Raw genomic sequence first — 25103 nt, 5'->3', positions numbered from 1 at the left:
AACATTTTAGCCATAACATTTTAATGACATTTACTTAATAAAATATATATGTATAAACTTTATGAAGATGGTAAAAAGATTAAAAACATTCAGAATAAGATCATCAATGATCATTTTTATAAAGGATTATATTAAAGGGAGTTTTAAATTATAAAAATACTGTTAAATTAATTTTTTTTTGGTATCTAATTAGACTAGTTTTTAATGTAGAATTAAACCAAGACTTTAAAGTGTTTCTGTTGTAGTAGTTAAAGTCGATTACATCGACTTCTTTTCTTTTTAATATGTTTTTGAGAATAATCACAAAAAGGAATATTTTGAATATTATAATTTATTATAATCCAACGATCCATAAGATGACTTATAATATGTCAACATTCAAAAATTAACTTTCGAAGAGGTATGAATACAAAGAAAGCAATGGCAAACAAAGAAAGGAAGTAGATTCTGAGCCTAAGATTATTAAAATCAAATGACAAGTGAAAATCTTATGGAAATTGTCAATTTTTGGGATTTCGATATCTCATTTTTAGGATAGGTTTTTGAAAACGCATTTATAGTTTGGGATTCTAATATGTATTTCTTGTAAGTTAGTTTCAAAGCAAATTAGCTTAGGTTTGAATATTGCCATATGTTTGGCATTTTAACAAAGCCTAGAGAACCGATTGTGTCTAAGCTGACAGAGCATATGTTAATGTTAATGTTTGGAGTACTTGGTTTTGTTGAACCATCTGAATGACATCTTGAGTCAAGGACCTGCAGCTGCAAAATACCCAAAAAAAAGAAGAAAGAAAACCAGCTCCAATTGCAATTTAAGCCCAACCGCAAGTGTTGCCATGTTGTAATGGAAAAGCTATGTCAGTAGAAGAGATCAAATTAAATAGAAACGTTTTAGAGCCAGTTGTAAACGATGTCGGTTGCCAGTTCTTTTCTCTTTAAATAAAAGGGGAAACATTTCGGTAGGCGATTTCATTCATGTATTGTTAGATATTATTTAATACAGTGATTAAATCTACGCTGAACTAATGCTGCTTCGTGGAGCGTTCGACAATGGAATGGGGGCCCTTTTGGGCTTCGTTGGAGTTGAAGCCATGGCTATAAAGGTTTGAGCCAAAGATGCTTTTGGCTTAGTCTGCAGAGCAACGTGCGTGGATCTCATTCGTGGATTTTTGTGACAGGTGGAAAATGCATTTTCCGGTATTTGATGACTTCTATCAGCGTTTTCTATTTCTGTTGCCGTTCGTTACAAGTGGGTATTAGTGCTACAAACAACAACAACAAAGATACAAATGTATCTGCAAATCAACCAAGTGTATCAATAGAATCTTTGTGTAAGCAATTGTCAATCAAGTTTCGAATATATACATCTCCTTGATATTGGTGACACAGTGCTCAACAAAAAAAAAGAAGCGCTGGAGCATTGAGGAATACGATTGCGTACTTTACTTTATTTCATTGTATTTCATTTGTTGTTTTCTTTTGGAGAATTTATGAACCATCTCCGAATTCGAACTCTCATACATACATCACACTAGACGCCCCATAAAACTGTCAAAAATAGGCTCAACATTGTCGCTGTCGTTGTCGGCGTCGTCGTCTTCGTCTAATGGATAGCAAACATATTTCAGAGGCTTGTAAATAATAACATTAATTAAATTTGCATGCACAAATGCTCCATGAAACTCAATGAGCGCGTCAATGTTTTAAGTCTGAGATGAATATGATGCCGCATTTATGGTAATTGCCCATTGGCCGTTATACAAGAGTCTTGCTGACTCCTGGCGAACAATGTAAACAGCAATTATTTATCAATTATTGTGATGAGTGAAAGAGAGTTGACGTTGGTAATGGGAATGGGAATGGGAGCTGCCACATTGCAAAAAAAAAAATTGGTCTAATCACAAATCAACCGTTGTCACATAAACTGAAACAATGGGGGGAGACATTGCGTATACGCACCATGTGGTTATGTCTATGTTAAGCTTTTGACCATTATTATGTAATAATGACTGTATTATCTTAGATTTTTCGCCTCAAGATCGTCGTTTTACATACGATGCACCAGATCAGTGGCAATTTGATTTCCCACAGTGCGGAGGACCCGATCAATCGCCCATTGCCATTACTGCCCACAAGGTGATACCAATTGGCCTGCCCCCGTTGTATTTTGGTTTATACGATGAGCCATTCGATCAGCTATTGAGCATTAAGAATAATGGACATACAAGTGAGTCAACACAAGATTCTAACCTATCTGAACCATTGCTAATAAGAGTTATCAGTTGAATTCAGTGTGCCCACAACGGTGTTTGGCGAACGACCCTACATCACGGGAGGTCTATTGCGAGGTTTCTATGAGACGATAGCCGTTCATTTTCACTGGGGATCATCACAGTCCAAGGGCTCAGAGCACTTGATCAATGGTCGTCGTTATGATCTGGAAATGCATATCGTTCATCGGAATATAAAGTATGCAACTGTTGAGGAGGCTCGCAATTACAATGATGGCTTGGCCGTGTTGGCTGTGCTTTTTAAAGTGGTTCGCGTAAGTCTCACAATCATATATTTCTCTGATCTAGTGTACAATTAGATTATTTTCAGACAAGTCACTCGTTCTATCAGCCTGGTTTGAACGAAGTCTTTGGTTCGTTATTGCATCTAACAGAATTTAATAGCACGTACACGCCGGCGGCTCTTTTAACCCTGGGCTCCCTGCTGGGCACCTTGGATAGAGGTAATTTTTATGCCTACAAGGGTTCATTAACCACACCGCCATGCTCACCGGCTGTACTATGGCATGTTTTTGCCGAGGTGTTGCCTATATCACATCAGGAACTGCCCAAGTTCTGGCAACTGAGAGATCGACGTGGCCGTCCTTTGGTCAATAATTTTCGTCCACTTCAATCACTGGAGGCGAGACAAATATTTCAGCGAAGCACGTTTCATGAGTATCTCTGGATTTAGCCCACAAGCAAGATTGTTTTTTATCGCTAGTTTAATATTAAGTGTAAGAGGGAGTATGCTAAAGATGTAAATTTTAAAGATAAACTTTATTAATTTAAAGGAGAATCATTTAAGAAACTATTTGTCACTCTGCTTGTGGCGGGTCAGAAATGATACCAATAGCCCCAGATGAATAGCAGAAGCTATTTTGGCCAATGAAGGGGATCGTAGAAGGCCCTTTGGTATTTGAAACGACGGACTACAGGTTTGTGATGATTTTGGCAGATTAATAGTGGACAAATGTTTCGATTGCTGTTTAGGGGCCAAAGCAACCATGGAAGACCTTGGCCCTTGCATGTTCGGCAATGAATGCAATCGCGATAGATCTGGTGTGCGATAGCTCCTTGCCAGGGTGTGGTATTCATGATCCCGGGCATCGAAAGGCGGATGGGGTGTGCGCACACGAGGATTAAGCGGCGGCAGGAATGGTGGCCTTATTGGTGCTTTGCGACGATGACTTGTTCCCGCTCCCTCTCTTAACTTTGGAAATTGCGGTAATTCGGTGGCAGTCCTGTCCAGAGATTTCGAACGGGTTTTAGTCACCTTGGATGATACCTTTTGGTCCACCTCTTGTACCTGACCTTTACGCATGATGCTTTGAAACTTTCTACCAAGACGATTAATGTGGTTCTCCTTGCGCTTGATGGGTGGTCTAGCTGTTAACTGGGGTTCCTCAGCAGTTGCCACGACTGGATTCTTGGCAAGCGGAACAGTTTTTTTAAGAGCATAAGGACTTTTATGTGCTACCTCTGCATCTTTTAATATTGGATTATAAGATTTTCTTTCGTTTTCAAAGTCCAGTTCTGCAGGCTTTGTGAGTGCAGCTTTTCTTTCAACCCGCAAGTTCTGAGTTCTCACTTTTCTACTTTCCAACCGATTTCTTTCTTGATTTTCCTGCCACTTATCACTTGGTCTGTCATTATTAGCTGCTTCTTCTTTCATTACTTTATCGGTGGCTCCACTAGAAACATTCAATGTAATTGGCATTTCCTTTCGTATGGGCTGCTGCTTATGTGGATTCAACGGCTTGGTTTGTGGCGCTGGCGTGGGAGTAAAATGAATAGGGACTGCCGGCTTGATAACGGGTGCAGCAGGGGTTCCTGGCGCTATAACATTTCGCTTTTTCATTTCATGAACAGGACTTGGTAGTTGCTTTTCTTCGTTCAGGACAGATTCTTCGGAGCTTTGAGACATTTGGATGGCTGCTTGGCGGCTTTCCAATTGTTCTTTAGCTTCCTGAAGTTTATTGTCCTCCGAACTAGATACATCCATCTCGCTACTATAAAACTCCTTTCGACGATCATCCTCAATAATATCCACATCATCGATTTTTACTTTATTAACCAGCCAGTCCCATCCGTGATCCTTCTCAAGTTTAGATGGTTGAGTTTCCTTGTCAATGTAATTTCGCAGCCGATTAATCAACTCATCGTCTTCTTTCAGGTCAGCCATTAATCGTTGATTTTGCGCCTCCTTTGCATCCGGTAACTTATCACTGGCTTTGACCTCCATGGGTTCCATCTTTTTAACGTCATCGAGGATTTTTGCTGATTTGTCGTTTGCTTCTAGCTGTTGAACATCTTCGAGATTAGTTGAATTGATGAATTGTCTTAATGATTTCTCTTCGAATAGATTTTCTTTTTCAGTTGGCGGATCAAATGTTTCTGCGTAAGGCTGCAATGGGTCGACTGATGTATCCAATGTAGTCTCCTTTGCATCCGGCAACTTATCCCAGGCTTTGGCCTCTATGGGTTCCAACTTCTCAACGTAATCGTGGATTTTGGCTGATTTGTCCATTGCTTCTAGCTGTAAAACATCTTCGAGATTAGTTGAATTGATGAATTGTCTTAATGATTTCTCTTCGAATAGTTTTTCTTCAGCTTCGGATTCAAATTTTATTGCTTCTAGCTGTTGAACATGTTCGAGATTAGTTGAATTGATGAATTGTCTTAATGATTTCTCTTCGAATAGATTTTCTTTTTCAGTTTGAGATTCAAAAGTTTCTGCATAAGGCTGCCATGGCCCAACAGAAGTAGCCTCCTTTGAATCCGGCAACTTATCCCAGGCTTTGCCGTCTATGGGTTCTAACTCCTTAACGTCATCGGGGATTTTGGCTGATTTGTTCATTGCTTCTACCTGTTGAACATCTTCAAAATAAGTTGAATTAATGTATTTTCTTAATGATTTCTCTTCGAATAGTTCTTCTTCAGCTTCGGATTCTAATTTAATTGCTTCTAGCTGTTGAACATCTTCGAGATTTGCTGAATTTATGAATTTTTTTAATGATTTCTCTTCGAACAGTTTTTCTTCTTCAGCTTCGGACTCAAATGTTTCTGCATAGGGATGCAATGGCCCGACTGATGTTTCCAAATCAGATAACTTGCTTACGATTTGATCCTCCTTGAACATAGATTCTGTATTCTTTTCTTTCAACTTCACCTCATCTGTCTGGGACACGTTTTCCAGTTCTAAAGGCAATTGTTTCTCCTCAAATTTATTTGTGCTATCTTCTAGATGTTTCAGTCTTTGGGACTCCAATTGAAAGGATTCAGCATTTGTCAAGTCTGACTTTACATAAAATTGGTCCTTTAGCGGTTTCAACATGTTATTATCAAGGTAGAGTAAGTATTCCTGATCGGATTTATCAGTCGATGTGTCTTTGATCTGCATATTTTCGCCTTTGGGGTCTGATGATTCAGTTATATTTGAGTTGTCTTCCAATTGTTTTTGGGACTCGGTTCCTGATTCAGCAAGAGGCTTGAGCAACTCATCCTGAAAAGTCCGTTCCTCTGTAGATTCCGCAGAATTTAATGATCCAAATTCAGTTTGTTCCGATTGCTCCATGAACACATCCATGTTTACAGACTTGGAGCTGGAATTGTTCTCATGCAGTTTAGCCAATTCCTGTTGCAGAAACTCTGTCTCCTTTAGGTGCATTGTATTGGATAAATTGCTAATCTCTAATTCGAGGTCCTTTAAATCTGTGCCGAGCATAGCATCTTTGTCATAGATCATTTGCATTTCATTAGAAATGCTCGCGGATGACTCTGGAAGTGCAATTGGGTCACTATCTATGGGATGATTGAATTCTAGCTCTGCAATCTCAGCTTGAAGTGCCTTAAGAGTCGCTGCATCTGCTTTTGATTCCTCTGGTCCGTAATTGTGGATGCCGTCGAAAGCTGCAAACGGATCCTCTTCATTTTTCACCTCTGATTTAGCAGATATTTCGCTGTCTTCGAAAGCCATTATGGAATCATATAATGCAGCTGATGTTTCTGTTCCTTGACACCGTGTAGTCTTGGCCTTAACATTTAAAGTTCGGAACCCGTTTTCCTTGGGCTTCAAATGCTTTTCAATTTCACCCCCTGCACTACTTTTTCCGTGTTCATCTTGATTGCCATTGGATTCAGACTCATTCGTCTTTGGTTCAAAATTTGCCGTTTCTCCCGCCAGGTTTTCTTTCTTACTGCCCAGCAGATTTGGTGGCAATTGATCCGATAACCAGGCATTGTCTACTATAAACTCATCCATCTTGGTGTCTGAACTTAGGTCCAATGCATCTACATGATCATTGTTTTCAGAACTAGCCTCTTCAGAACCCGAATGTGAAGTACTCTCAGAATGACTAGAAGGTTCATTTGGAGGTCCTTCTTTGTTTTCGGTGCTTAAACTCTTTCTAACAATACGAAAATCGTTGTTTACAGATATATTTTTGGCACTTTGAGTTTTCCCTGTGGTTGTGCCCGAGGCAACAATAGGCTTTAACACAGCATCTTGAACAGGTTGCTCTAGAAGCATACTGATTTTTTGCTCCATACTTTCCATTTTGAAAGGCTCTGAGCCAAATCCAGCTGCATTCTCCTCCAATGGAAAGGGTTCCTCAAATGGTGCTGAATTCATTATCGCTTGGGTTATGCGATCGGCTTCCTTGGCCGTAAAATACTGATAGACTGGACTCCAATCTTCTTGCTTTTCTGAAAATGTTATACATTCCTTTTCGGTGGCCCCAGAATCAACCAATATCTGCTCCACAGAAAAGGTAGGCAACGGTTCCATCTCAACTTCATTGCCAAGCATGAGTTCAGTGGCATTCTTAAGTGCCATATGATGTTCCTCATCCAAAAGATCAGAGATTGACGATGTGCTGGCCATCAAATATTTGATTATTACATATATGTAGGTAGATATGTATGTATTTTGCTTACCTTAAGTCTGGATGATTGCGCAAGACTTCCACAATTTCCATGGGGTGTACTTTGTTTTCACAGATCTTGTGTATGGTTGAAAACAGGGGGAATCTATAATTGGGGAAAAAAACATGAATTTTTATATTGTTCAATATTTAATCAACCGACACTTACTTGTCCAACATATTCCTTTTTTTCAGGACCTCGTTTACCTGTTGGGCCAACACTGGACCCAAAAGTTTTCGACCTTTTAGGAGATTTCCCTCAATTTCCTGAAGAGTCTTTCCTGATGTAACAAAGTTCTTGGCAAAAGTTACATTCTTATCGGCTGTGCGATACAATTATAAGAATGTATTATAATATAGCTTATTATTAAACCCACCATAAGAGGATGCCACTGAATTTGCCACACCGCAGCTCTCGAAGAAGGTGGACATTTTCGCAGTTGGGTAGAAGGTCTTGACAAAACGCATCATTTCCTTCAGTCCCAAATGAAGGGCAGCGACACGAGCATTGTCTCCCAATCGCAGGCCATCTATAAAGCCAGCACCCAAAGCAATAATGTCCTTGAGTGTGCCGCATAACTCCACTCCATGCACATCGTCCGTGGCCACCACCTTGCAGTTGTCTGTCTGAAAAACTGTTGTCATCACGCGAGCGCGTTCGGCATTGTTACAGCCAATGGTAATCTCGCAGAGTTTTCCCTGTGCCATTTCCATTGCGCTGTTGGCACACATCATGGAGTAGCAGGGTATTTTCAGTTGCTTACTGATAGCTTGTGAGTAGAGTTCGATTTCACCATCCTTAATGTGATCCAGGCCCTTGGTCATTGAGACTGCGAATGCCGTGCTCTTAATTTTTCCTTCCAAAATGTTGCAATAAGATTTCACAAAGGACTGAGGTGTGGCAAATATCAATATATCGGCATTTTCTGCAGCTTCCAATAAATCATTAACTGCGATCTACAAAGGCATAGATCATGGTTAGTTAAAGATCAATATACCGTGCCCCAAGGAGCTTACCAAGTTCTTAGGCAGCTGAATACCAGGTAAATATTTAATATTCTCTTGTTGATCATTCATAACCTCGGACAGATAATTATGGCGAACCAATTCATCATAGACATAAATGTGAACGCGAGCATCAAAGTCACCCTTTAGGACATTTTTGCCGACGGCAGTTGCTATGGCAGATCCCCTAAAAGTGTCCCCCCCAACAACAAATATATATGTATTATCCTAAATTCTTATACTAAAATGCTTAACCTACCATGCCTCTGCTCCAATAATGCATATTTTAGCATTCTTCATCTCCTCTACTGTTAATTTAGGGCCGAATGCGAATTTTTTGGTTTTTGGCCAAAAAATAGGAGTATTGAATTTTGAATATTTCCAAAAATTTTGTACAAATTGTTTATCTATCCAACACACACACCATTCTGAAGCTTGACATGTGTGACTGATCGTCAGTTAATGCTTGGCCTGCTTCTGATGTTTCTGGATTAAACGAATAGATTCTTTTATCGTTATCTAGATGGCATGTCCTCCAATCCTCATTGGGTCAATGTATGGCACTTAACTAGCTTAATTTACGATACATTCCATCATTTTGGTTTGATCTAATTTTATTAATTTCCAATTCATCTAAACATTAGCTTGGTCCGCCATAATGGGGTTGGAGTTGCTTGGTTATGGTTACACCAGTCTTGAAAACGGGCACCTCAATAATGTCCTCATTTGTACTATTGTTTTCGGTCAAAGAGCGCAGCTCCAGTTCACATATTAGCTGAGAGACTCGCATCTTGGCTTCTGCTATCAATTTGGGCGTAAGAGCCTTGACACTAGAACTAACGCTCTCGAAGAACAGATCCACATGATTCTTCTCTCTGGGAGGGTTAGGCGGATGATATGTTGATTGGCTGCCCATTAATTCGCGAAATGATTCCATTAATTCGTTTTTGTCCTGGTGAATTTGCTTAAGCAGCTTAATACCATCCTGGCTCGATTTAGTTGCAGTTACTTGAAAGGCAGGTCCATTTGTTTGCTTTAGGCCAAAGTCTTCTGGTGGATGGAGAGGCGTGATAGCTTCTGATTCTGCTTCCAAGGGTGAAGCGTTTAGCTGACGGTTAGCTTCGGACACCAACAAGTCGTAGGGTTCTTCAGGTAGTTCTACTTTTTCATCTATCACTCTAGATCCCGCCTCTTCCTTTTTAAGCTGTTGCAAGGCCCGTTTGCGTTGCTGATAGTATTTACTTCGTTCCTGCCGTACACGCACTTCCTTACGAGCAGCTCCTTCGCCATTACCGATGAATGCATCCAAGTTCCGTTTGTGCTTGGTCGTACTCTGGTGGCGAACTAGGTGACAGCGATTACAGTCAAGCCTACATACACATACTTTACAGAAAGGCTTGTCGGGATCATCGCTTGACCGCTCGAGCCACGGTTCAAACACATTTAGCCACTTTTCACAAAATCTCTGATTATATTTAGGTTTATTTTTGCTGCTGTTCTTTATGCTAGTGCGTCGATCAGCTGAGCCCTTCGCATTTTTCCTGCAAATTGTAAAAGATATAGTGACGTTTATTGCAGGAAGACTTTTTTACTTACCAATCCGAATCGGATGTGTTCTCAGAGAAACTCATTTCATCAAACACTTATGCATTGTTATTACTATATAAACTTTGTAAATGTTTATAAACAATGCTGGAAGATTCAGTTGGAGATAGGATTGCGCCCTAGCTCATTAGTGTAATTTAATTTTAAGGTTTCTTTTTATTATTATTATTATTGTTAAAACCAAAACAAATCGCTTTTTCCCCAAAAATATTATAAAAAAAGTGACCGTGACTGCTTCACCTTCAGTGTGGCCAGAAGTCGAACCCCCTAAGCACGGGCACACTAGAAGAGCGCGCGCACTCTTTGAAATGCAAAATTAGAGAGATTGGCATTGAATATATTGTCTCTAAGAGAGCTCTCTGGTAAAACGGCCCCTTATTTCCATTTATTGTCTCTAATCGACTTTAAATGGAAATAAGGGGCCGTTTTACCAGAGAGCTCTCTTTTCCACTGCCACAAGCTGGAAATCGAGGCGTATATTCCAAAACAAATCCAAACGTTTTCTGACAGTGTATTTTTGGTTGGAGTTGCACCCATTAAAATGGGGTCGCTCCGTTAAAATGAGCAAGCAAATGAACCGGGAAACTTTTTTTATTGAAAAAGTTTATGTTTTAATCAGCTAAAACACACTTCTTGTGAATCACATAAATCACAAGGTCAGAAATTCAATATTTAAATCTTAATAAATTGTTTTCAACGTTTATCTACTATAAGTTAAGGTGTTTTTTAAAAATTTTTTACTAATTGAACTATTTAATTTTTGTTTATAAAAAAAATATACATATTCAATTGTCAAAAGACATAAAAAATTATTTGTCTGTTTCTATTTAACATTGCAAATCGGGATTATTATATAAATGTATATAATTGTATATAAATATATTCTATTCAAATAATGGCTCTCCGTCATCGCGCATTAGGAATATTTTATACGTTTCTTTTGAGTAACAAGGTGTACAATGACATTTGCACCCAATTTCCATGTGCAATGCTTTTGCTATAAATATTGGAACCGAATAGTCCAAGCTTAAAGAACACAATTGATAGCAGAGAAGCACTCAACGGATTTAATAAGAAAATGGAAACCGAAATTCAAAAATTTTATAAAAACAAAACTCTGTTTATAACCGGAGGAACTGGTTTTTTGGGAAAAGGTAATGCAAAATACACCAAATGTCCTAGCAATGACATTTAAATCCTTTCTAAATCCTGCAATTAGTTATCATTGCCAAACTGTTGCTATCCACGGACGTGAATCGCATATATATGCTAATCAGGAACAAACGTGGCCGTGAATTGCAAGAACGTATTGAAACTTGGGGCAAAGATCCAGTAAGTAGTTATTCAAAACACAAAAAAAAAAAATTGAAAATGTCAAGACTAAAGAGTGATTTATTTAAAAGGTGTTTAAAGTATTGTTGGAAACCAAACCAAATGCTTTAGATCGTATATGCCCCATTGCTGGAGATTGCCTAGAAACGGACAATTTGGGAATTTCTGAAAAGGATCGTCAGACTTTGGCTAATAATGTTCAAATTGTCATACATTCCGCAGCCACTGTTAGATTTGATGAAAAACTCAGTTATGCACTGACCATCAATGTGGGAGCCACCGAACAAATGCTAAGGATTGCCAAAACAATGCCACACCTGGAGTCATTTTTACACATATCCACGGCGTTTTCCAACTGTGTACAGGTACACACGGAGGAGAAATTCTATCCGGATAATTTAACATGCAGTGCCCAAAAAGTCCTCAATTTAAGTAAGCAGATAAGTAATGAGCTATTGGACAACATGACATCCACGTTGATGGGAGGGTATCCGAATACATATGCCTACACGAAGGGATTGGCCGAAAGTTTGATCTTAGACGAGGCTGGCCAATTACCAATCTCAGTCCTTCGACCAACCTTTAGTAAGCTATAACCGATATTTCCTTAAAATTCTAGACTGACAATGATAATCTAAAATGATTTATTAGTTATGCCTGCTTATAAGGAACCGCTCCCAGGATATATTGATAACTTCTACGGTCCTGTTGGATATATCTATGGCGTTGGCATGGGTGTTTTACGATTAGCCCTGCACGATGTTAATGTCCGCTGTTCCTTCACACCAGTTGATTATACTGCCAACCTAGCCTTGACTGCGATCTGGGAAACAGCCAAAAACCCGATTCAAAGCACTCCAAAAATTTATAATCTAACACCCAGTGATGATAATTATGTTCTTGCTCGTAGATTCAATAATCTTCTCCGCAAGCATGGCTACACGTATCCTACTACCAAGATGATTTGGTACCCGTTCTGTCATTCCATTGCGACCCCTTGGCTTTTCCAATTGATAAGTTTCTTTTATCATACAATTCCTGGTTATGTTATTGACACGGGACTCCGCTTTAGTGGCCGGAAACCGCGTTTGAGCAATATATATAAAAGGATTCATGCAACCATGTTGTCGCTTTCTTCGTTTTTATCAACATTTTGGCGTTTCGGCAGTGTTAATACAAATACTCTGTGGAAATCGTTGTCGGTTGAGGATCAGCGCTTGTTTAATTTTGATTTACCGTCCATTGACTGGGACGATTTCACGGACACATCTCTGCGCGGTATACGAACATATTTAGCAAAGGAACCACCAACTGCTCAGTCCCTAGATAGGGGTCTGAAATTATTGGAACGGTAAGCATAAGAATAGAAGTTGTTGAACTGGATAAAAGCAATAATCTCTTTTCATCATTCAACAGCTTTCTCATCTTGCATCGGCTATTAATATTATTCCTTTGCAGTATTCTTGGGTACAGTTTGTGGCTTCTGTTTAAGTTGTTTTAAACTAAATATTGTTATAAGTATAGGATATAGTTGTAAACTATCAACCTAACTATATTTTACAAGCACTGGCAGCTAAGGCCTTCGGCTTACAATTAGACGAAAACTACATCCATACACTAGCCTGGGATTCGAACCCGGGTCCTCGTTGTTCAGTTGCCCAAATAACTGGGTCACTTAGACAACTCATCTACCGAGGACTGCTAAACTAAATATATTATGAATTATTCTTGTGGTGATGACAAAACTTTTCGTATTTTCTTTTTTAACACATTTGGAAATTTTTAATACGATTATTAAGATTATGACTTTATAAGTATAAGGTTTTTATTATTTATTCTGCAGAACTCTATATTCAACAATGATAAATTATATTTGTGTGTTTTGTGTGTGCGGTTTCGTGTTCGGCGAACCGATTACGGGATTCCACATATCCAATTTCGATTTTGAATATATATTTTAATAAATTAACTTTTAATAACAGTATTCAACGCGACTCAGCAAATGCTGCGACACAGAGGTACTTCACATAGCGGCAATATTTATTCAACGGTCCTGTAACAAAAAGGGATTGAACGGGATTAACATCAATTGGTTGCGAGTTCATTCATTTATACTTACACAATGCGAATAGTGTTGGTGAAGCCGGAACCCTGCTTCCAGCCTGTGACAATGACCACGGAATCTCCGGTCTTGATGAAGCCATTCTTCTTACCAACCTGCAGACCGAATTGAACGCGAACATCGACATCCTTCAGCCAATCAGCAAGAGCGGGTTCTGCAATCACGAAATATTTGATTTTAATTAGCAATTATAATGGGTAAATCAGAATCAAATCGCTTACCCTTGTAGATAAGCGGCACCAGTCCGCGGTAGAGATGAGCCTGACGAGCGGTCTGTGGGAAGCGAGTCACCGCAATGATGGGGCAACGTGGGCGGTATTTGCTCACTTGGAAAGCAGACTTGCCACTGGTGGTGATGACCACAATGGCGGCAGCCTTTGCCTTGTTGGCAGCCTCAACAGCAGCAATGGCGGCAGCATGGGCAGCATCCAAAGTGCTGGCACTGCGCACCAAATCGGCAAACAAGTTTTGATGCCACAGAGCTGCCTCGGCTTCCTTGCAAGTCTTGGCCATTGTCAAGACACACTCCAAGGGGTACTCGCCCTTGGCTGTTTCACCAGACAACATGACACAATCAGCGCCATCGAGCACGGCGTTAGCCACATCGGAGATTTCGGCACGTGTGGGACGTGGCTTCTTCACCATGGACTCCAACATTTGGGTAGCGCAAATAACAGGCTTGCCGGCCTTGTTGCAACGAGCAATCATGGCCTTTTGAGCGAGGAACACCTTTTCAGCGGGAATCTCAATACCCAAATCGCCGCGAGCCACCATAATACCATCACCAGCTTCAATAATTTCATCCAAATTGTGCATGCCCTGTTGGTTCTCGATTTTCGAGATAATTTTGATGTTCTTGCCCTTCTCGCCCAACACCTTGCGGATCTCAGAAAGAGCAGCAGCATTGCGGATGAAAGAAGCAAAGATCATATCCACATCTTGCTCCACACCGAACTGCAAATCGGACTTATCCTTCTCAGATACAGCGGGCAAGTCCACGGGGACACCGGGCAAGTTGACACCCTTGCGGGAACCCAAAGAACCGCCGTTTTCCACCTCGCAAGTGATGGTGTCCTTAGACACTTCACGCACCACCAATGAGATGAGACCGTCATCGACGAAGACTCGGTTACCGGGCTTAACGACATTCACAATGTTCTCGTAATCGACATAAACAACTTCCAGAGATCCCTTCTCTAGGAAATCCTGAAACGAAAGACGATATCATTTCATTAGTGGGAATTGAGATTTAGCATTTGGAATATTTACCTTGTTGGTTGACAGTTTGATGGTCTCTCCCTTCTTCAACTCAATTTCAGCTGTGCCGCTTCCTCCAATTAGACCAGTACGGATTTCGGGTCCCTTGGTATCTAGGGCAATGGCCACTGGATGTTCGTAGCCCAGTTTGGCAGAATAGTTCTTAACGGCCTGACGAACATTGGCAACGGTTTCGGCATGATACTCATGCGATCCATGAGAGAAGTTCATGCGGGCAATATTCATGCCGGTGGCCATCATCTTCTCCAGCATCTCGACGCTGCGCGAGGCAGGTCCAATGGTGCACACAATACCGGATAGACGGACATGGGGCACTGGGGAATCGAACTGAAGGCGGCACATATGCTCCAGTTGGCTATCTGCTCCGGCTGCCATATTTTGCGGTACTTCGTTGGGCTAATATAGGGGGAAAAGGGAGTGAGAATACATACTTAAATAGAACAACGTCGCCAAGGAGCCAGAAGCCCCAGAAACAAATTAATGCCGAAATCAGCGACAGAATGGTTTATTGTTGTATCGATAACTGAGCTATGAATAAACAATTGTGGGTAGAAAATTGAAAGAATTTCATAACGTGGGTGAGAATGAGAGAGCAAGAGAGAGAAAGAGAGAGCCCCTTGCAGCCGGAATAGATTTTTTGCATCGGCTAAACTGCAACGCGAATAAAAACGAAGGTCAGTTCTACGGAACCGAAACCAAGACCGTCGAGAGGACGTCGGAAGAACTTTTGCAGCTGCATCTCTATACAGCGTAAGCGAAAAAGTTGCATAATTTTTATTTTATGAACGTATTTTTTTCCTTTTTATTTTACAACCCTCCGCCTTTGGCCTGATACCGCATTCAGTCATTTGTTAATAATACGCTTACGTCTATATATACATATATCTTTATGGACCAGCAACGGCAGTGACATTGACACTGGATTCAGGGGTAACTCGCGGGGGCCTAATTGGAGGTAGGTTAACCACACTCATACCTTTAGTTTAGGTGCCTCATCATAAATGGATACGTTAACCATTTTGTTGCTTCGAAATTGACCGGTTTGTAATCGCCGAAAATTAGTTAATCTATAAACAAACACTAAACGAGAAGCTGAATAACGTTGAATCGCCAAAATTGTTGGTAATTTGTACAAATTTTCTGCGATTTTCTTTTCCCTCTTTGCTTTTAAACAAAACCCACGAGAACGACGCAATGTCAGCGACTGTCAGATGGAAAATTTGGCAAGCTGAATGTCAGTAGAAAAAAGCAGCCAACGGCTATACAAAGGCACTACTCTCTCCTCTCTGAGCCAAGTGAGTAAAACAAGAGAGAGAGAGAGAGAGAGTGCTATCAGCAACAGGCCACCCCTAAAGAGCTAACCGAAAATAAAAAGTTTTATCCCAAAGCTTTGAAATCTATGTATTAGCCGGCTCCCTAGAGAAGAATCAGCTGCGAGAGTTCAATGAATTCTCGAGGGTGGAGAATATAAACAAAATAAATACGATCATCAGCTGTTAGCAAATCAAAATTTTGCTTATCAGCCGGCTGAATAAAAAAAAAAAAAAACGCCTGTTTTGATCACTTCTATATACACTTCCCAGTTCACGTTTTACTTGATCAGATTGGGATTAATGAAATAAAGATAGTTAAAATTAATATGGAATAAAAAAAGGTGTTTGTTTGTTGCCATGGGATCCTGTCAAAATTAAACTACTTGTTTTGGAAGGGTAGTTTTTTGTAGGAAATAAATCCCTCTGCGTTTGCAGCTGACCTTGACAAAAAAGCACGCTCTTTTCCTGTTATCTCTCACATGTTTCATTATGCAAGCGCGTGAGAGCGCCAAAGATTGAGGGGTGCGTGGGGCACGCATTGAAAGCATGCGTTTGACGAAATTAGAGATGGAATTAAGAAAGAAATTTGTTAAACATTTAACTATATAAGAAATTATGCACAGATTTATAATTATTAAGCGCTTTGGTTGCATCTATTTCTTTAAATTCTCTCTTATTCCTGAAATCCCTCTCTCATCTCTAGTCGAAAGGTTTTTGCTCTTTAGAGAAAGCTTTTATCGGATAAGCAAAAGATAAAAAGAGGGGAAATGTTCTGTTGGTATTATATACACCCACAGACACATATATTCTTAGATATATACAAACATACATATGTACATGTGTACGTACATATGTACTTTCGAGTGTGTATTTGTATGCCAGTGGTTTTTGCAGCGAAAGTGAAAGCGCTTTTCACATAGCCGGCCAAAGAACCTTTGCCCTTGAACCAACTCCACGAAGGACATTTGTGTTATCATGAATTGGGAAGGTGATGTTTACCTAGAGAACCTTTGCGAAAACGACGCAATCAACAATGAAGAAATGCCGGTAACAATTATCACCTAATCAGCTCTCGGATTACTCATCCGCGATTCCGCGCCAACCCCAATTCACGAACACAAATGTGTACATACACACACATTATACATGTATGCTAATATATTTTATTTTTTTTTGCGATAAGACTCGCTCAGTTCGATTGGGAAGGTTTACAACAATTAGAACCTTTAAAGATTATTGCTGCATTTCCCAGCGGCGTGTTTTACTTGATGTGTTGGTGTGTGTCTAAGCATCGTGGTGTGCGTGAACATGGAATGACTTCTATTTCACCTTTACAGTTTTTTTTTTTTGCTTTTTGTCTTGTTTGCCTATCGTACGATTTAACTGTATGCGGCAAATCATTTCATTTTCACTCAATTTAATTTCAGCACAATGCGGAGAAATTGCTTGCATCATCACACAAACAACAACAACAGCAATTTATCGTCGCAAAAAGATTAATTTATTCATAAGAAGGAGCGATGGAAAATTTATGGCATGTATTTATGTATGTGGCACAATTCGCTCTGAAATCACCACAAATTCTAATTTTTATGGATTTACCTGTTACAAAAAAATGTGGAAAATTTGTAGAAAGATGTATTTGCTCTTCCTGTTTTGGAATTAGTTCAATTTAAATGCACAGGCTACGAATACACCAACACACACTTTAACTAATTCGTGCTTCTTCAGCGGCTTGCGGGCGACTAAAAAAGCTGATGTTGTTTAGATCGGGCGACTATATAACACACATATGTACATATATAATTTCAAAAAGTTGAGTGTGACCCTTATCTCAAAAATTTATGCGCTTTAGTGTGGCCGTCTTTTGGAAAGCTTCTCGATTTTCGCAATGAGGCCTCAAATTGAGTTAGAAGCTTATTTCGTTGCACATGTGAAAGGCAACCAGTATTATTGTTAGCATTTTATTACAAAAATTTAAAACAATTATGGCTGATACCAAGGAAATAGTAGTTGAGGGCGTCGAGGCCCTGACACTGAATGGCAAAACCGAGGAGGCAAAAGAGGCGGCAGCAGCAACTACAACAGGTGCCGCCACGGATGATGATGTGGATGTGGTGGATCCGTGGACTGTCACTAGTGCCAACGACGGTGGCGTCGACTACGAGAAGCTAATAAGTAGGCAGTGAGAATATTATGCACTCTTATACGATAGAGATAAACATTAACTAATTTCATTTGTTGACACGTTTGCAGAACGCTTCGGTTCAAGCAAAATCGATGACGAGCTAATCGCACGCTTTGAAAAAATCACGGGCAAGCCCGTACATCACCTTATCAAACGTGGCTTGTTCTTTTCACACCGTGATCTCCACAGCATTCTAACGCTTAAGGAGCAGGGTAAATCCTTTTATCTGTATACGGGCCGTGGCCCAAGTTCCGGTTCCTTGCATGTGGGCCACCTGGTGCCTTTCTTTATAACAAAGTGGCTGCAGGATACATTCGACGTGCCGCTGGTTATTCAATTGACTGACGATGAGAAAGTATTGTGGAAAGATCTTAAAATTGAGGACGCCATCAAAATGGGACGAGAGAACGCCAAGGATATTGTAGCCCTCGGTTTTGATGTGAATAAGACATTTATTTTCAACAATTTGGAGTTTATGGGGTGAGTCGGAAAAAATGCATGAAGAATTTTTTAAATTGAATTTTCTATATTTCCTACACTTCAGTAAATGTCCGGCCATGTATCAGAACATTATACGCATACAAAGATGCGTAACTTTCAACCAGGTGAAGGGCATTTTTGGTTTTGGTGATTCAGATATTATTGGCAAGATTGGCTTCCCAGCAGCCCAGGCGGCACCCGCTTTGTCTAGCACGTTTCCGTTTATCTTTGGCAATAGAAAGACCGCTTGTCTTATACCCTGTGCCATTGATCAGGATCCCTATTTCCGTATGACACGCGATGTGGCACCTCGTTTGGGTTTCCCCAAGTGTGCACTGCTCCATTCAACATTCTTTCCGGCTCTGCAGGGCGCCAAGACAAAGATGTCGGCCAGTGATCAGAATTCAGCTGTCTTTCTGACCGATACTCCCAAACAGATCAAGAACAAGATAAATAAATATGCCTTCTCTGGCGGACGTACCACAGTAGAAGAGCATCGCGAGTTTGGTGGTAACACAGAGGTTGATGTGGCCTATCAACTACTTCGATTCTTCCTCGAAGACGATGCCAAGTTAGAGGAGGTACGCATAGCCTACACGAAGGGTGAAATGCTGACTGGTGAAATCAAGAAACTGGCCGTCGAGGTGAGTGAACCAAGCAATGAGAAAATGGTAACAAGATTCTTTAATCATATTTTTTTTATCAATATCAGACTCTTACACCGATTGTGGAACAGCATCAGGCTGCCCGGAAATTGGTCACCGACGAAGTGCTGGATAAATACTATGAAATTCGTCCACTGAAATTTGGCAGTTAAAACTTTTTGACGCAAACTCTTATTTCCTAAAGCAGGTACTTTATAATTGGACATCATTTCTTTAGTAAATCTATCTATGCGATATGTAAATATATGGATTCAATCTTTTTGGCAATACTCGGCACTATTCCGATTATAAAGTAACTACCATTATGTATAAATGGAACAAGACAAGCTTAAAGCTTCGACGAACTCGCTATATATAAATTTAAATATTTATTTTTTTTACCATGCAAAATTTTGCAAATTTTGTTTACTATCACAGAGCAGCAAAAGATGAAAAATAAATGTTTTAGCTTCAATTTTCAATTGTAACGACTGACCCAGTTTTCCCAGTTTGCCCCCCCTTTTATGCTATTCGGCCAAAGCTGTAAACCTTTAAAGCAATTCGATACCTGAGATCCATTCCACCCTGTTCGAGTTGCTCTACTGGGAATAATACGACTATTAATTTCGTTATTCCTAGGCAATACTCTGGCAAAGCAGCTAACAAAATAACTTTGTAGCTACACAAAAATGTAAATACCTTATAAAATGTGAAGTAATATGAGACGGAACAATTGCGTTTGGTGATTCCAAGTTAAAGACATACTCGACAGTGAAGTTTAGTTTAATAATTGCCATCGATTAGAGGCGTTTGCTGGCTGCAGCTATCGAGTGACTACTGTAATTGTCTTAATTTAAACGGAAAATGATGATTTAGGCCGAAAACTGAATTGGTATTATATTTGGAGTACCTAAACCAAGTATTTATTGTGTATATAAATAAGTGTCTAGAGTATATGTAGTTACCTCTCTAGATGTGGATACATACGTAGTATGTATGAATTTCGTGTTTTTTTTTTTTATTAACTCAAAACACTTGTGTTTACATGCGTCGAAAATATATATATGGATATATATATACGTATATGAATATTATGTATATACATATAGCTTGGCCTATGTATAAATGTGTGTGTGTATGGGTGTTTGTGCATAACGATCAAAAGAAAAACTCAAAGTGAAGTTGTGGCGACAATCCAAGTCAGTCAGTCAAGTCCCAGTCACATTCCCAATTTCATTCTCCAGACCGCAGACATAAGTGAAACGCGCTTGACACACGCGCTCTCGCCGCTCTCTGTCAGCGCTGAACGATCTCGATCTCGTTGTGGATACAATAGGAAGGAAATTAAGTAGCTTCATTGTTGTCGCTTCGACAGGTACATCCCGCTCAACGCATCCTAGACAACAAGTTGTTCTTTTTGTTGTTGTTCTTGCACACACGACATCATTGTTTATCCTATTGACACACGTACAAATCATCAACTAAGGAGTAGAGTACATGGTGACGCCATAGAAGGCCTCTGACCGTTTGGTCCTAAGATGAATGACCAAAACGTTGAAGGGGAAAAAATCATTGGATGAGCCATTCATCAGCCATCATTTAGCCAGTTTCTAATGTACTTCAAAAAATAGTAGTGAAGGTGGTCCAGGTACTGACGCGACGGTAAAGCTGAAAGTATTCCACTTTTATTATATTCTTTCGTTTTTGCTCTGAAACTGAGCTCTGCACAACCATCGGGTTCATTGCCGCTATCAGACGTGGATGAAAGACGTTCGCGCATCAAAATCGGCTTAGACTTAACGATGACGGATCATTTGTTGAGTGCAACGGCAGCTTCAGTGTCACACAGTGAGCCACCTGCGCTGGTGCCGGTGCCAGTATCCACTAGTGGTTCCTTTTTGGAAGAATCTGAGCCAACGGAGCAGCCTGTGCTGCTGGAATTGGGACCAGCACAGCCACCAGCGCCGGTAACCAGCATTAATTACACACTTTTGCCAGATGGAGGTGGCTTATTAACGTATGGTTCGCCAACAACACATCCCAATGGCGTCTCCTACTCGACAGATGGCAGTGGATTGAGTTTAATGACCAACTCCGGTTACGGTGTTATACCGCAGCCGGTAACCATGTGGCCACTACCTCAACACACACCTTCGCAACCACCCGCCGTTTCCAACATTGATAGCAAATCCAGTGAGCTAGTTCCTCCGCCCATGTATATGACCTATGGCGGATCGATAGGCGGCGGAACTAACATTGCCAACAGCACAGAGGTTGAAATTACCAAAGAACATAATCCTGCCTGGCGGGAGAAAGCTCTGCAAATGGAGAAGGACTATAGACGGACTGCCTGCGATAGAGAGCGCACCAGGATGAGGGATATGAACAGAGCCTTTGATCTGTTGCGCTCCAAGTTGCCCATATCAAAGCCTAATGGAAAGAAGTACTCAAAAATTGAAAGCCTACGGTAGGTCACAACATTCAATAATATTGTTAATATCGGTTTATATAACTAAATATCCTTTTTTTAGAATTGCCATCAACTACATAAATCATCTGCAAGCCATGTTACGTGAGAACCATTTGCCAGACTCCGAAATGGTATCCTTCAGACATTCCTCACGAGGCGTGAGTGGTGGCAGTTCGTCTCTCCACTTCGATAATCAGTCCCATGGCAATGCGAACTCATCTTCCTCCGCCTTTGATTACGACAACGGAACGTCAGCATCTCAAAATGGCAACGGTTGCTGTGGCTGGAGTGGCGGCAGTAGCTCCTCCCCTACTTATGATAATGGCAAGGACCATTGGGGATCGTAACTCCTATCCGTTTCAAATGTCTTAAGTTTTGCCAAAGAATTTTTAAATTCCGATTTTTGTTGGAGTTTTTTTAACAAGTGGTTGAATTATGTATATATATAATGTGAAAGTCGCATAGAAACTGAAATCATATGCCACATTTAATAAATATCAATTGCTTTTCAAATTTTTCAACCGCTTTTTAAAATTTGCACCTATATTTATGCAACTTTTTTCGTTCTAATTTTGCTTCAAACTATGTATTTCTTTGCTTCGGGATTCTGTTTGCTTGACTTTGACTAAATCTTAATTGTTCAATTTATGCATATAGACTTAAACGAGGTCTGATTCGTTGACTCTCTCTTATATAAATAACAATTTCTTAGCTCAATCCAAATACAACTTGCTATCGGTTGAGGGGTTAAAATTTTATAACACTTTCCATTTAGTACTAAGAGAAACTAACTAAAAACTTGCCATATTAATGAAATAAAATCAAATGGACTGGTCTTTTTAGGTTATATATATTTAACGTGTCGTTTAAATTTGTCTAACTTTTTACTCTTGACAATTTACATATGATGTTTTGAATAAAGACGAAACTGACTGACATGAAGGTAGTTATATGTATGTAATTAATATATAAGCCTAAAAAGTACAAACAAAACGAAAATATTTAACAAATTAATATGGAATTACTTTTTTTTTTGCTGCTGAACACTTCAATTGCAACAACAATGCACAAACTGAAAAGATGTTGTATAGTAATACTTATTATTATATTAAGCCAACAAACATTTGGCTGCACACACGCACACACAATTTGTCCGCTAAGTTGAATAGAATTTGCTTGGTTGGTTTGCTTTTCTTTTTTGATGGTGGTAAGGGAAACTTAAAAGGAAAAGAGCAAATAACAAATGACTTGTTTTTGGGTTGAATATGTGCTCCACTTAGTTGTCCTTCTTGATTCTGGTGGAGGTCATGCGGTAGATGATGGAATCTCTGCCGGGATCCATGGCAGCAATGGCATAGCAAATGGCCAACAGGGACAGACCAAAGATGACCATGAACCAAAGAATGATGTTGAAGATGACTGGGTAGTCGTCATTATAGGTGGTGGCCAAATTGAAGGGATTACTTGCATCAGGCTGCAAGACTTCGCGTCTGGCACGAGAAAGATTGGATGACGCATCCTTATCAGTAGACTGGACAAAGAGCACAGAGTCGCTGGACTTTTGAGCAGAGGCAAGCAAACGACCAATGGCAGCCGAGAGCAATTTGTTGGCCTCATCGACAGCAACTGACTTCTCGCCATGAGCCTTGACAATACCATCGACGGACAGACGAATAATCAGCACATTCGAGGGCTTCAGCATCTCAGCCAAATTCTCGGCGGCAGCATTGATATAACCAATTTCCTGCAGGAACTGTTTGTCAGCGTTGTGGAGAGCAGGGTTCAGGTTCTTGGTGGGGTTGGCAGCAACGGCCTCGAAGTCACCGAAGCACGACTTGAATGACTGCACCTAAAAACGAAAATAGAAAACGTTATTTCTATAATTTTACATAATACACAAAGTTAAACTTACTCCACTATCGTATTGCTCGAAATTGATGTCGCAAACGGGCTCATTGGATGCCTCCAACTCAGCTGCCAACGCATTGAGTGAGCTGTCAGTGTGGGAACCAACCAGCTCATAGGTTTTCGCATTGCCAGACGTCGTCACATGGCTTACACCTTGCACATGAACGGCAATCACACCCTTGGCTAGATCAAAGGGATCGTTGATTCTCATGCCACCCCACTTTGAGTCACCAGTGACGGCGTTGCCCTTGGCAGCGTAGAGTACATCGCCAATGTAAGCGCTCTCCAGGGCATCGTTGCCCTTGAAGCTGATCGCTTTGGGGCTGTTCAGCACGGTGAATTCGCCAGTGGCTTGAACTGAAAATAAATAAATTTAGTTAAGGCGAAGAAATCACAATTTTCTCTATAAAAGTCGAAAATGGTGGATTCTGCGCATGCAGGTTACGCTTATCCACTCGACAGAATTTTTCTTTATCAAACACAACCACATCACTGCAGATGAAAAAATCGAGATTTCTTGGCGCTTATTGCAGTTAAGAATCTTGCATCTTTGTATTTTCCACACTTTGATTTAATTGTTTTTACTTACTTGCTGCGATAAACAGCGAGAAAATTAGGCAACTTTGTAACATTTTAACTTTTCTGCTTTTAATCATATGACAACTGCGAAAAGAAAACGTCTCCACCCCCGAACGGCCCGATGATATCTGTCATGTGACAGTCTCAGTGTGACCAAACTTTCAGAATAGTATTTTTAGTATTTTTTCTATGGCAAAACATCATCTGCGAGCAAAATAAAATAGGGGGAAAAATACTGGGCTGCATTAAATTGGCGCTTAAAGATTGGTCACACTATTTTTCAAAAACATTATATATAAATAAAGTATACGTATTTCTTAGATGTCTCAGCCAATTTACTTTCCGAATTCTTTTTAAATATAAACATTGGTCATTAAAACTTCGCCTAATGAAAAATTAGCCTCAAACTTCACAAATTTTAATCTTAATGATGCTGATTGATGTCACATCAAACTACAGTTTTTAATAAATAAAAAACCAGAATTCCTGATCGTGGGATTTATGTATGTACCTTTATCTATATAAAATTATTGTTATTATTATCCCATCCGCAACACAACTTGTCAATGTCAAGTGGTGTTTTCTGACCTGATGATGCTTGTTTACATAAGTGATGAAAAAGGAAAATACAGCAATAAAAAAATATGATAACCATTGAACTTCAACCCCCACACGTCGTGGCCGTGGTGGAAATCAAAAATCCATTAAAACACTATGGCCATGGACCCTGCGCTGATGTTGATGATGATGATGAGAATCAGTTTATACATACATACATCAATTTCCTTGTGGAGTGTGTGTATTTCATAATATTCGACCTTTATTTATGCGAACTTTGGCCGAGCTTCTCGTCCAGGTCATATTCTGTGTGAGTGTTGAACTTTTGCCTGATAAGAGCCACGCGTTGATTGCTGTTGCCGTTGTTGGTCCTGATTTTTTGTTTTCTGACCAAGCGTCCCAATATCATGCTAATGTTGGCGCACA

General features: G+C 40.1%; 8 protein-coding genes across 9 annotated transcripts; 4 read left to right on the top strand and 4 right to left on the bottom strand.

Moving 5' to 3' along the window:
- Positions 1-1185: 1185 nt before the first annotated feature.
- Positions 1186-3012, top strand: CAH8 (Carbonic anhydrase 8). The gene is made up of 4 exons (XM_068300789.1): positions 1186-1249; positions 2024-2227; positions 2283-2545; positions 2602-3012. Exons 1-4 carry the CDS (start codon positions 1186-1188, stop codon positions 2962-2964), a joined length of 894 nt encoding a protein of 297 aa, XP_068156890.1. The 3' UTR covers positions 2965-3012.
- Positions 3013-3031: 19 nt separating this feature from the next.
- Gpdh3 (Glycerol-3-phosphate dehydrogenase 3) lies at positions 3032-8663 on the bottom strand. Its single transcript, XM_068300781.1, has 6 exons — positions 8460-8663; positions 8213-8387; positions 7573-8152; positions 7365-7518; positions 7209-7301; positions 3032-7147 (listed from the first exon to the last, which is right to left on the bottom strand). The coding sequence occupies exons 1-6, from the start codon at positions 8498-8500 to the stop codon at positions 3082-3084; spliced, it is 5109 nt and encodes a 1702-aa protein (XP_068156882.1). The 5' UTR covers positions 8501-8663; the 3' UTR covers positions 3032-3081.
- A 133-nt stretch (positions 8664-8796) lies between these two features.
- Positions 8797-9997, bottom strand: LOC137585132 (protein suppressor of variegation 3-7-like). The gene is made up of 2 exons (XM_068300788.1): positions 9797-9997; positions 8797-9741 (listed from the first exon to the last, which is right to left on the bottom strand). Exons 1-2 carry the CDS (start codon positions 9829-9831, stop codon positions 8841-8843), a joined length of 936 nt encoding a protein of 311 aa, XP_068156889.1. The 5' UTR covers positions 9832-9997; the 3' UTR covers positions 8797-8840.
- Positions 9998-10844: 847 nt separating this feature from the next.
- On the top strand, positions 10845-12882 carry LOC137585130 (fatty acyl-CoA reductase wat-like). Its single transcript, XM_068300786.1, has 5 exons — positions 10845-10959; positions 11025-11137; positions 11209-11722; positions 11789-12488; positions 12554-12882. The coding sequence occupies exons 1-5, from the start codon at positions 10884-10886 to the stop codon at positions 12636-12638; spliced, it is 1488 nt and encodes a 495-aa protein (XP_068156887.1). The 5' UTR covers positions 10845-10883; the 3' UTR covers positions 12639-12882.
- A 55-nt stretch (positions 12883-12937) lies between these two features.
- LOC137585128 (pyruvate kinase) lies at positions 12938-17632 on the bottom strand. Of its 2 annotated transcripts, none has more exons than XM_068300785.1 (5): positions 17453-17632; positions 14529-14933; positions 13481-14465; positions 13257-13413; positions 12938-13190 (listed from the first exon to the last, which is right to left on the bottom strand). In XM_068300785.1, the coding sequence occupies exons 2-5, from the start codon at positions 14910-14912 to the stop codon at positions 13178-13180; spliced, it is 1539 nt and encodes a 512-aa protein (XP_068156886.1). In that variant the 5' UTR covers positions 14913-14933; positions 17453-17632; the 3' UTR covers positions 12938-13177. The 2 variants fall into 2 exon arrangements, with proteins under 2 accessions (XP_068156886.1, XP_068156885.1); XM_068300784.1 differs by lacking the exon at positions 17453-17632 and adding an exon at positions 15514-15716.
- Positions 17633-17746: 114 nt separating this feature from the next.
- Positions 17747-19637, top strand: TrpRS (Tryptophanyl-tRNA synthetase). Its single transcript, XM_068300787.1, has 4 exons — positions 17747-18028; positions 18107-18518; positions 18583-19162; positions 19231-19637. The coding sequence occupies exons 1-4, from the start codon at positions 17839-17841 to the stop codon at positions 19333-19335; spliced, it is 1287 nt and encodes a 428-aa protein (XP_068156888.1). The 5' UTR covers positions 17747-17838; the 3' UTR covers positions 19336-19637.
- A 1108-nt stretch (positions 19638-20745) lies between these two features.
- On the top strand, positions 20746-22054 carry sage (salivary gland-expressed bHLH). The gene is made up of 2 exons (XM_068300974.1): positions 20746-21629; positions 21694-22054. Exons 1-2 carry the CDS (start codon positions 20965-20967, stop codon positions 21977-21979), a joined length of 951 nt encoding a protein of 316 aa, XP_068157075.1. The 5' UTR covers positions 20746-20964; the 3' UTR covers positions 21980-22054.
- A 409-nt stretch (positions 22055-22463) lies between these two features.
- On the bottom strand, positions 22464-24261 carry ATP6AP2 (ATPase H(+)-transporting accessory protein 2). Its single transcript, XM_068299579.1, has 3 exons — positions 24130-24261; positions 23545-23897; positions 22464-23481 (listed from the first exon to the last, which is right to left on the bottom strand). Exons 1-3 carry the CDS (start codon positions 24194-24196, stop codon positions 22909-22911), a joined length of 993 nt encoding a protein of 330 aa, XP_068155680.1. The 5' UTR covers positions 24197-24261; the 3' UTR covers positions 22464-22908.
- Between the last annotated feature and the right edge of the window lie 842 nt (positions 24262-25103).

Source organism: Drosophila tropicalis, unplaced genomic scaffold (genome assembly GCF_018151085.1).
Source record: "Drosophila tropicalis isolate 14030-0801.00 unplaced genomic scaffold, ASM1815108v1 contig_878, whole genome shotgun sequence".
NCBI classification, from domain to species: domain Eukaryota; kingdom Metazoa; phylum Arthropoda; class Insecta; order Diptera; family Drosophilidae; genus Drosophila; species Drosophila tropicalis.
This window is presented reverse-complemented; position numbering and strand designations above follow the sequence as displayed.